The following is a 12,695-nucleotide window of genomic DNA, read 5'->3' as shown; positions in this document are numbered from 1 at the left end:
ATCTAAATATATATATATGTATTCGTGAAGATGGAAAAAAGGCACTCACCGATCTGAAATTCCCAACATTTATTACATCTTCATTAAAAATTCATGGCCAGGAGAGTGAGGAAAGGAGCTGTTGTGAGCAGAAACAGATGACGGCCGTTTTGCACTGTTCTTGCGCTTCTACGGGTCAGTATGTGCAAGGATGTGACGAAGGAAGAAATACCAGAAATACTCCCCACTCTCCTCCCACTTAACAAAAAAATACAACACATTAAAACCAAGTGAATCACACAATTAAAAACATCATCTTTACATCATACTTGAGCATAAATGTTAGTACTTAAGTGGAAAAAACATTCATCATGTTATTATGCATAATATTGTCCCTCAATACAACTTGCGCTCCAAAAATCTCCGCTATATCAAAAACTGTCTTTTTGTCTCTTGTTACCATACAGGAATATAACATGCTTCTATATGATAGCTGACTCGATCCCTTATTGCAAAAATACCGACATGTCCACTCTGTCGTTGAGTCCTATCGGATCCATTGCACTAGTGCGCATAATCCATTTAGCTTCACGTCTAAGCAACAAAATATTTAAATTCCCTCCTCGTGCGGGTAAGCTAACCTTCTCAATCCCCGCCAATGTTAATACATTAGGGTTCCCTTCGTGTTTATCTTTGATGTGAGAGATCAACCTAGGGACCCCTTTCCCTGAAGAAATCGATTTGTAATGTTCCCGAAACCTTACGTATAATGGGCGCATCGTTTTCCCTATATAGAAATACTTACATGGACATAAAACTACATATACCACATGATCCGTTTGGCAGGTTATAAAGTCCAAGACTAAATGATCTATCGCTCCCATGTGTAAGACTCGTTCTGTGACATGGTACCTACAAAAGGGGCAATGGCCACATTTATAGTTCTCCCTATGAACACTCACATTCAGCCAGTTCTTATCTTGTTTTACAATGTGTTTTTTTACTAATTTATCTCTCAATCTGATACTAGGTTTATTTGAAATCAAAGGACCTCTTGCTATGATATCTGTGATATCCTTGTCTCTTTCTAAGATATGCCAATTTCACTTATTGCTGAACGTATATGTTGGTCCATAACACTGTACCGAAAACAAAACGGAAATCTCTTTTTTCTTTCCCGTCATTCTCCTGCTTAATTCACCTCCTTTAACCATCTCAAGTGCTGTTTCTAATAATCCCTCAGGGTATCCTCTTTGTCTAAATCTTTCTTTCATATCTTCTGATTGTTTTGTGAAGCCCTCTTCCGTATTGTTTACTCTCCTAACTCTTAAAAACTGACTATAAGGTAAAGACTGTTTGGTATACTTAGGGTGAAAGCTATTGTAATGTAACATCACATTAGATGCTACCGATTTCTGGTATAAGAAAGTACATATGGAACCCTCTTTCACTTCCACCAATACGTCAAGAAATTCTAGGCATTGTCCACCATACACTGATGTAAATTGCATATTCATCGTATTACTCTGATTAAGGTATAGTAAGAACTTATTAAAGATGTCTACTGTGCCTTCCCATACTATCAGTATGTCATCAACATATCTCTGATATAGCTTGATATGTTTGAAAAAGCTATTATCCGCAGAATATATGAACCTCTCTTCAAAGAGCCCTAAAAATAGGTTTGCGAAAGTACAAGCTGCCGAACCATTTGTTTTTTTGACTGGTACAGATGCGTTAGCCGATATAAAAAAAATGCTGATTTATTAATTGAGCTAACAGATATTTCAGATAAAAATAAAAACAATAAAAAAATGGAACGTGAGACCCCATTTATGGGGGGAGTACCTTCAAATTACATGCCACCTGTATCACCGGGTAATTTGATTGACCTTTTTGAAGCGCAGGTAATTAGGGATGTGGAAGCTCTAGTTTATCAAAAAGCTCCGTCCAATCTCACTGCTTTAGAAAAGAAAGCTATGCTAGAAATAAGTGCATGGGAAGATACTATAGTCAGACCCGATGACAAAGGGGGTCAAATCGTATTACTTCCAAGACCCCTTTATATATCAGAAGTGTTAAGACAGCTGTCAGATGTTAGTGTCTACAAACCATTACAGAAAGATCCTGGCCATAAACATAAAAATGAGTTGAGGACTTATTTGAGGAATTATGTTCATCTGGGTGTAATATCGCAAAAGAAAGCAGAGAGGTTACTGCCGGAGGTCCCATCCAGACCCCACTGGTACCACGTCCCGAAAATACACAAGTCTATTGATTTTCCACCTGGACGGCCTATCGTGTCTGGGATAGGGTCGCTCACAGAGCCCCTGTCCCAGTTCATTGATTGGCTCTTATGTCCATTATTAAAAGATATACCTTCATATTTGAAAGATACTAATGCCTTTCTGAAAGTATACAGAGTTTTGAATGGCAACCGACTTATTCTTTAGCATCAATAGATGTTGAGAGTTTATATACGAGAATCCCCCAGGGAATGGGAGTGGAGGCCATCAAGCAAATATTAAACACCACCGATAGAAGTCAGAACTTTATCGATTTTGTATGTGAAGGATTGAACTTCATTCTAACCCATAATGCGTTCATGTTTTTAGACGCATGGTACATACAGGAACAGGAACAGGTACTGCGATGGGAACTCCGGCAGCTTGTACTTTCGCAAACCTATTTTTAGGGCTCATGGAAGAGAGGTTCATATATTCTGCGGATAGTAGCTTTTTGAAACATATCAAGCTATATCAGAGATATGTCGATGACATACTGATAGTATGGGATGGCACAGTAGACATCTTTAATGAGTTCGTACTATACCTTAATCAGAGTAATACGATGAATATGCAATTTACATCAGTGTATGGTGGACAACGCCTAGAATTTCTTGACGTATTGGTGGAAGTGAAAGAGGGTTCCATATGTACTTTCTTATACCGGAAATCGGTAGCAACTAATGTGATGTTACATTACAACAGCTTTCACCCTATGTATACCAAACAGTCTTTACCTTATAGTCAGTTTTTAAGAGTTAGGAGAGTAAACAATACGGAAGAGGGCTTCATAAAACAATCAGAAGATATGAAAGAAAGATTTAGACAAAGGCGATACCCTGAGGGATTATTAGAAACAGCACTTGAGAAGGTTAAAGGAGGTGAATTAAGCAGGAGAATGATGGGAAAGAAAAAAGAGAAGACATTTACATTTTGTTTTCGGTACAGTGTTATGGACCAACATATACTTTCAGCAATAAGAGAAATTGGCATATCTTAGAAAGAGACAAGGATATCACAGATATCATAGCAAGAGGTCCTTTGATTTCAAATAAAGGTAGTATCAGATTGAGAGATAAATTAGTAAAAAACACATTGTAAAACAAGATAAGAACTGGCTGAATGTGAGTGTTCATAGGGGGAACTATAAATCTGGCCAGCCCATTGCCCTTTTTGTAGGTACCATGTCACAGAACGAGTCTTACACATGGGAGCGATAGATCATTTAGTCTCGGACTTTATAACCTGCCAAACGGATCATGTGGTATATGTAGTTTTCTGTCCATGTAAGTATTTCTATATAGGGAAAACGATACGCCCATTATACGTAAGGTTTCGGGAACATTACAAATCGATTTCTTCAGGGAAAGGGGTCCCTAGGTTGATCTCTCACATCAAAGATAAACACAAAGGGAACCCTAATGTATTAACATTGGCAGGGATTGAGAAGGTTAGCTTACCCGCACAAGGAGGGAATTTAAATAATTTGTTGCTTAGACGTGAAGCTAAATGGATTATGCGCACTAGTGCAATGGATCCGATAGGAATCAACGACAGAGTGGACATGTCGGTATTTTTGCAATAAGGGATCAAGTCAGCTATCATATAGAAGCATGTTATATTCCTGTATGGTAACAAGGGACAAAAAGACCGTTATTGATATAGCGGAGATTTTTGGAGCGCAAGTTGTATTAAGGGACAATATTATGCATAATAACATGATGAATGTTTTTTCCACTTAAGTACTAACATTTATGCTCAAGTATGATGTAAAGATGATGTTTTTAATTGTGTGATTCACTTGGTTTTAATGTGTTGTATTTTTTTGATAAGTGGGAGGAGAGTGGGGAGGGAGTAGAACACCTTTGCCGGTGTATTTCTTCCTTCATTACATCCTTGCACATACTGACCCGTAGAAGAGCAAGCACAGCACGAAACGGCCGTTGTCTGTTTCTGCTCACAAAACAGCTCCGTTCCTCACTCTCCCGGCCATGAATTTTTAATGAAGATGTAATAAAAGTTGGGAATTTCAGATCAGTGAGTGCCTTCTTTCTTTCTTCACGAATACAAGTGGATTACTATGTTTTTTCCTGAAGAGCACCCGTGATCTTGCAGTACGGCTGGTAATAATAAGACTATTGAAAAACACTGGTTATAATAATTCCGATAATCTCAGCATTTCAGACAGTGCCGTCTATTTTTGTCTCTTTCAGTTTTGATAACCTGATACATATATAGGGTTGAGCGACTTTTATTTTTACAGGATCGGGTCGGGTTTCACGAAACCCGACTTTCTCAAAAGTCGGGTCGAGTGAAATCGGCCGATCCTATAAAAAAGTCGGGGTCGGGGTCGGCCGAAACACAAAACCCAATGCAGTGCAAAGGGATACTATGGTTCCCAGGGTCTGAAGGAGAGGAAACTCTCCTTCAGGCCCTGGGATCCATATCAATGTGTAAAATAAAGAATTAAAATAAAAAATATTGATATACTCACCTCTCCGATGCAGCCTGCACCTTACCGAGAGAACCGGCAGCCTTCTTTGCTTAAAATGCGCGCGTGAATGGCCTTAGATGACGTCACGGCTTCTGATTGGTCGCGGCGGCCCATGTGACCGCCACGCGACCAATCACAAGCCGTGACGTAATTCTCAGGTCCTAAATTCCTAATTCTAGGAATTTAGGACCTGAGAATTACGTCACGGCTTGTGATTGGTCGCGTGGCGGTCACATGGGCGGCCGTGACCAATCACAAGCCGTGACATCATCTAAGGCCCTGAACGCGCTCATTCTTAGGAAGGAAGGCTGCCGGAAAGAAGCCGAGGGTGAGTATATTCCTATTAGGTATATACTCACCCTCGGATGCGCCCTGCTTCTTTCCGGCAGCCTTCCTTCTTAAGAATGAGCGCGTGAATGGCCTTAGATGATGTCACGGCTTGTGATTGGTCGCGGCCGCCCATGTGACCGCCACGCGACCAATCACAAGCCGTGACGTAATTCTCAGGTCCTAAATTCCTAGAATTAGGAATTTAGGACCTGAGAATTACGTCACGGCTTGTGATTGGTCGCGTGGCGGTCACATGGGCGGCCGCGACCAATCACAAGACGTGACGTCATCTAAGGCCATTCACGCGTGCATTTTAAGCAAAGAAGGCTGCCGGTTCCCTCGGTAAGGTGCAGGCTGCGTCGGAGAGGTGAGTATATCAATATTTTTTATTTTAATTCTTTATTTTACACTTAAATGTGGATTCCGATACTGATTTCCGATATCGCAAACATATCGGAACTCAGTATCGGAATTCCGATACCAGATTCAGAAGATCGCCGACCTCATGGCCGACCCCACACAGGGGTCGGGTCGGGTTTCATGAAACCCGACTTTGCCAAAAGTCGTCGACTTCTGAAAATGGCCGACCCGTTTCGCTCAACCCTATATATTACTGTTTTTCAGTATATATTTTAAATATTTAAACACTTCAGGCTTTGTGTCTTGATGAATGTGGATCACTTCATTGCCAGAGTGCATTTGCTATAATAGGTACTGCTGTAAATAATGGTTTTTCACTGAGAAACTTAGAAAAGCAATGTCCAAATGTCCCATTGTCTAAATAAGTTTACCACGTAAATTAGCAAAAAATGCTGTTATGATAAAAAAAAATTTTTAAAATCACTATAAGATGCAAATTTACAGATCAATGAAATGTAATATAATTTATTATAAGATAGACTCAGAAACCGTAGATAGGTATATACCTTTTGGCCAATATGCACTCCCCAGGAACGATATTGGAAAAAAACACATAAGTACAGCAACAAATGTGCTAAAAAATGACAAGTTTTTATATATAAAATGAACCACCTGACTCACTGTTTGGGCTAGCAGAACGCACCAAATAATTATAAGGATGGTATAAGGTGCGTTCGCAGTCCGGGGTCCACCGTGCAGAGATGAGACCTGCTGCTGAGTAATGACGGACTATATGGCGGTATAATGTGAATACACACATGGATTAGCTTCACCTGGTATGAAGGAAGCGAACCCTGTTGCATCACAGGGCCGCAGTACCGCACAAAGGGCGCAAGCAAAGAGTCACAGAACTCCCAAGACTCAGGGAAAGAGTTCCTATAGACCTCTTGCGCTCGACACTGCTACTGGGGTGTCAGAGATAAATAGAACTAATAATTTACTGCACAAGAGTGCGTGCAGTGCCGCTCTAGCGGACGCCACTAACCACCCAGACTTGGGCCAGGAAAGCGTTCAATTAGCGCACGGCGCCGCACTGGCGGTCACTGCTATCAGACACTGTATCGTGTGCTAGCTGTGCGGGATAGCACTGTCAGGCGCTAGGTAGCTTCCACCATTCGCGAACAGTCAACAACACTAGGGATGGGAATGATTCGTAGCTTTCATCCATCGACAGGCATACATCCACACACACACGATAATAAGTTTATGCTAGCGCATGGTCGTGCGGCCATGTGAACCTTTAATAGCGGAAGCTCTCCAGGACCTTCCTAGTGGTCCAATAGGAGCTGCTACAGGACCTGAGCATGTGACCCCCAACCTCCAATGAGAGGTCGTCCTTTGGGCATGCTCAGAAGAAGAAAAGCAGGACTTAGTCCTAGGGATGCCTGCTTGCCGCTGATCAGTACTGGTTACAATGGCTGAGCCTGGAAGAACAGCAGTAACCAGTCACACAGTATCAGCTTTAGCCAGATGCTGGGACCGACATCTCTGCTGAGCAGGCTCCACTGCGGCTGGAGAAGAATGAGAGACCGCAGCAGAGATGGTTTGAGATTCCCCCTGTGCAGCGGTGGGAGCTTGACACCTAACATTCACTCGGGCCAAATGATAGGGATATAAAACTCGGTATGAGAAAGAATTCAACTGCTCTAGAGTGAAAAACAATAATAAATACACTATAAATACATAACTTGGAATTAATGATGTAAGATGACCCGCATTCGGCAGGTGCATGAAAGGTCTTTGAGAAAAAATGTGGAGCGATCAGGCAGTCCCCACCAGTTGCGTAGCGGACCACGTTTTTCTCCCAAAGACCTTTCCTACACCTGCCAAATGTGGGTTATCTTACATTATTAATTCCAAGTGACTGAATACCCAGAACTCTGCTGGGCTGTATAGCGGTGAGTGGGATAATTACCAACAGTTATTGTATCTCATTTGTGTTCTTTATACATGGATATTTTCACCCAGGATTTGGTACACACGCGGCATTGTAAGGGTGGATTATATCAGGCTGACTTCCAATTTCTTTCTGTCCACTCACTTCATGATTTTATAATTAACCACTTGCAGCCTGATTTGAGATCTACTCCCGGGCTTACAACATATTGTACATTGTATATACATTCTCACTATTTTCTTTGCTGTGATTTCTATTGTCCTTTACTCTATGGCAGTTGCATTCTTTTTCATACTGAGTTTTATCTCGGACATCCCTATCATTTGGCCCAAGTGTATCGGGTGGTTCATTTTACATATAAAGACTTGTCATTTTTTAGCACATTTGTTGCCGTCCTTATGTGTTTTTTCCAATATCGTTCCTGGGGAGCGCATATTAGTGGATTCTGAGTGGATCTTTTTTAGCGAGCACACAGTTGACAGGGTATGCATACACCTTTTTTCAGCTTTGCATTTTCTCCCATTGTTTCTTCTCTTCTGAACATTACTAGCGCAGGGTTCTCTTATTAGTGTCTGGAATTTACTAAGGGGTAACATTTCTCCTTGTGGAGAGTGACATACCAGCTCTGGCATGCCAAGGTGAGGAGACTTACTCCCCGTGCAATGCTCCTCTGGGTAATTTAATATGCAAATTGCCTCTTCAGAGAGGAAGAGGACTAGAACTCTATCTTGTTAAAGGGTCAATAATGACTTGTAGGATCGCTGCTTCCAACAGGTGGCACTTTAGAGTTCAAGTCCTCTTCCTCACTGATGAGACAATTTGCATTTGGAATTTAGTATAAATTTAAGATTCATCAGCCTTGATGACTAGGGTTGAGCAAAAAAAAGGATCGGTCAATTTCATAAGTCGCCGACTTTCGGCAAAGTCGGGTTTCGTGAAACCCGAGCCGATCCCAGTGTGGGATCGGCCATGCGGTCGGCGATCTTCACGCCAAAGTCACGTTTCGTATGACGCTTTAACCGCCATTTTTTCAGCCAATGAACGAGTGTGGGCAGCGTGATGACATAGGTCTCGTCTTGCTTTCTGCAGCGTCACAGGGGGTGGGGGTATAAACGCCATCTTACCGTTTTGGATGTAGCGATTTACACAGTCTGAGAAATATAGCAATTTACACTGTCCGAGGAGAGAGAGAGAGAGAGAGAGAGAGAAAAAAAATATATATCCCCATTGACTTGCATTGGGTTTTGTGTTTCGGTCGGCCCCCCGACTTTTCACAATAATAGGCCGATTTCACACGATCCGATTTTTGAGAAAGTCGGGTTTCACGAAACCCGACTCGATCCTAAAAAAGTAAAAGTCGCTCAACCCTATTGATGACTTGAGTTGAGCAAAACTTTTGAAAAATTTAATTGGTGAGTTCCGCTGAATTTTTCCAGAAAATTCAATTTGTGGCAAGTTCTACATTGCTCTATAAGAGCATGTAACACTCAGCTCTCCTAGGACTGTATCCAGCCCATAAATTGGACATTGAGTTTTCAGTTTCTTCTCTCGCCTTCAAAATAAGGTTTCTTTATAGTAGTAATAACTATAAAGCGTACTCACTGGTGTCATTCCCATCCTGCATGAAAAATGTTTAGCATTCTTCTATTTCGTGTTTTCGCAATGTAGACCTCTCGAGGACATTTTTATATTCCAGCACCCTATGTGCTAAGACATTTACCTATTTAGCTGTTTCATTAGTAAGAAAATCTTCTACAATGTATTTCAAGCCTCCTTTGACCTGATGGCATCCCCAGCACTTCTTATTAGCAGGTCCTCACTACGTCATGCCCAACGATGACATCCCTCTGTTCCCACTATTTAGAAGAAGATCCAGGGATTCCGGCAGGTAGGAGGCGGTTCGAAGGGCTCTGGTCTGGCAGTGGCGGAATACCAATGAGGGTCTGGGAAGCTTTTTTTTCTCTACTCTAGTATTTGTGAATAGGTTTTGTTTTTTATGTATTTTTTTTATGAATAATTATCTAACATCATGCAATATTTTCCTTGACGAATTTAAACATTATTGTCCAGATAGTTGTAACATAATTATATAACATAGTTAATTTATAAGGAAAGGCAAGTAAGGCTGGTTTCATATTTGCAGATGGAGGTGCTGCGGAGGGCTGCGTACGTCCTCCATGAAGCTCCGCCCACCGCCGCACCTCCTCCGGTCAGCTCCGCCGACGTCGGCATGTGGCGTGCGTACCCTATCTTTACCATTAGGTACGCAGGCCATGCTGATGTATGCGGATACCTCCGCATGTGTTGTTTTGACTGTGCGGCAACCTACACCGAACGCAATGAGTTGCATTTTGGTGCGGTTGCCGCACCGTCAAAACGACGCATTTGGAGGCATCCGCATACATCGGCATGGCCTGCGTACCTAATGGTAAAGATAGGGTACGCACACCGCATGCTGACGTGGGTGGAGTTGACCGGAGGAGGTGCGGCGGTGGGCGGAGCTTCACTGAGGACGTATGCAGCCCTCCGCAGCACCTCCATCCGCAAATGTGAAACCAGCCTAAAAAAATGTGATTCAATGACACAATCCTAACTACATTTCTTTCGCTATATTTCCTAGCTGCTGTATTGTTTCCAGGATCAAAGCTGGAGTTTGCTATTGTAGATGAGACAAACTCCACAAATAAAGGACTTGTGTAAGATTTCAACACCCATAAAATAAACTTACCTCCAGGTAAACCACCCAGGGCATCACCAATGTTGCCACCAGCAGATCCGCTACCGCCAGGCTGACAATTAGGTAATTGGTGGTGGTTTGTAGAGCCTTTTCCCTCGATACTGCCATGCAAACCAAGACATTGCCAAAGACAATGACGAATATGAGGAGCGTGAGCAGCATGGCATAGTAGTTGTAGTGCGTCTTCTGATCAATGTCTGTGACATTAGTGCCATTATTGTATTCATCATTGTACATGGACAGATTCCTTAGATCCATGAAGGTGAGAAGATCCCTCTTCAAATTAGCCCTGCAAAACAGAAGACGAGAGGTTAAGATATATGATATTTTTCACATTTTCCTCATAGTATTCCAGATATTAATAAAACATTCTATACATATTAAACTCTTTTACACAATGATTAATAGATTTTAACACTAGTACTGTATTTATAATAAAAATTAAATAACAGGATTATGATCTGCCAACATTGCCTCCCCTATGCTCACCACCAGCAGAATCTCTAATGCTCTGTGTCACTAGTCAACTCATCACTAATCCAGCTCTGCTTCACCAGTCATCACTAATCCAGCTCTGCTTCACTAGTCATCACTAATCCAGATCTGCTTCACCAGTCATCACTAATCCAGCTCTGCTTCACCAGTAATCAGTAATCTAGCTCTGCTTCACCAGTAATCAGTAATCCAGCTCTGCTTCACCAGTAATCAGTAAACCAACTCTGCTTCACCAGTCATCACTAATCCAGCTCTGCTTCACCAGTACTTAGCAATCCAACTCTGCTTCACCAGTCATCACTAATCCAGCTCTGCTTCACCAGCAATCAGTAAACCAACTCTGCTTCACCAGTCATCACTAATCCAGCTTTGCTTCACCAGTCATCACTAATACAGCTCTGCTTCACCAGTCATCACTAATCCAGCTCTGCTTCACCTGTCATCACTGATCCTACTCTGCCTCACCAGTCATCAGTGATCCTGCTCTGGTTCATAAGTCATTACTGATCTAGCTCTGCTTCTCCAGTCTTCAGAAATGGCTTTATAACATTTTCCAGACAGATATATCTCAATTACTTTGTTTCTCACTTGTTTTAGAATTTCTTTGGTTAGCGGCATGATGCCTAGCTTTTGAGGATCTTTTAATCTACTTCTCTTTGTCAGGCAGGTCCTATTTAAGTGATTTCTTGACTGAGAACAGTAATCCGGCCTGCATGTTGCTAGGGAATTTGAACTCAGCTTTCCAAAGATGCAATAAACCATAGTTAATTTATTAGAGTATTATTCCCTAGCCTTAGACTAGATAACTCATCAAGAGGGAAAGTTCTAGAATCCAGAGAAAGTTCTATATACATGTATTCTTTCCTCTAGAACTTTGTACATTATAGATTATTTTCCTTGTGATAAGTAATTATCTATCCAAAGGCTAGGAGATCATACTCCGATAATTAAGGGAACCATCTATGGGATTTCCACTGATACCATAGTACTTGGCTCTCTCCATCATCCCATAGACAATTGCTAGCGCTACCGTTAGTCTATTCAATTGGTGCACTGTTCTCAGGATCAGTTGGAGATCCTGGAGGAATCTCCCCAGCGATAAATCAAGTTTTTGCATAAGTGATCACTTGCTAAAATAGAAATATCCCTTAAAAAAGGCTAAGTCATTACAATACTTTGCAGAAGAAAAAGTCTGTCTTTATATTTATACAGATATTATGTATTAAATGCAATGATATGATTTATTTTAATGATTTCCATTCAGTCTGTGGCTCAGAACCCCTAAGGTGTGAAGGTTTAGTGCAGAATTCAGATTGATGAGGATTTGATTTTTGCGCAGGTCTTACCCTTCGTATTCAGTAAGGAAGCTCATTGTTCTATGAAAGCTTTGAAGTGTGTTCTGTATTGTGGATAAGAGCTGAATGACAGTAGGAGGTCTGCTGTACAAAATATCATATGATGCTTCAAGTCAAATAAATTGGATTATATTTCAATGAAAGAGCCAAAGAAATAGCACAGAGTTTAGAAAGCATTGCCAACTAAAGCAAGTCTAAAATTTATGTAAAAATTATAATTACAATTTATTAAAATACTGCATGAAATATGAAGGAAAAAGAAAAATTGCATTCTACAGAGTGCAAATCTGATTAACTCAATGAATCACAATGTATTAAGACGTTCCGAGTAAAGCTAATGTTTTGTTTTCTAATCGACCCAACCAGGATAACATTTCCCTGAACTCTAGAAACTGTACTTATAGGTATCGATTCATTAAGGCTGACATTTTGTATGCGTAGGTTGGATACGGTAAAGGCAATGGGAGGTTTTGCAGTACTTGAGATTTACTATGAGCCGATTCACTGTGAATCCAATTTTTTGGAAAAATTAATTCAAGCTTGCAACCTCGAATTTCAAAACACTTATCTTTAATTTTAAGGATATAGACACCTTCAGCTACATTATTTTTTATCCTTAAATTCATTAATTTTGGGCTAAAAATAACTTTTGCAATTAGGTTTCATTAACATGTATGCACTATTTGACATTTAACCCCTTCAC

General features: G+C 41.0%; 1 protein-coding gene across 3 annotated transcripts in view; it reads right to left on the bottom strand.

Annotated features, from left to right (window-relative positions):
- Positions 1-12,695, bottom strand: part of DRD2 (dopamine receptor D2) — a 391,195-nt gene that overhangs the window by 98,895 nt on the left and 279,605 nt on the right. For all 3 annotated transcript variants that reach the window (XM_077249976.1, XM_077249973.1, XM_077249975.1), the window contains one exon: positions 10,134-10,431. In XM_077249976.1, the coding sequence (XP_077106091.1) occupies positions 10,134-10,400 (267 nt within the window). In that variant the 5' untranslated portion in view covers positions 10,401-10,431. The remainder of the gene's footprint in view (positions 1-10,133; positions 10,432-12,695) is intronic.

Source organism: Ranitomeya variabilis, chromosome 4, assembly GCF_051348905.1.
Source record: "Ranitomeya variabilis isolate aRanVar5 chromosome 4, aRanVar5.hap1, whole genome shotgun sequence".
NCBI lineage: Eukaryota > Metazoa > Chordata > Amphibia > Anura > Dendrobatidae > Ranitomeya > Ranitomeya variabilis.
This window is presented reverse-complemented; position numbering and strand designations above follow the sequence as displayed.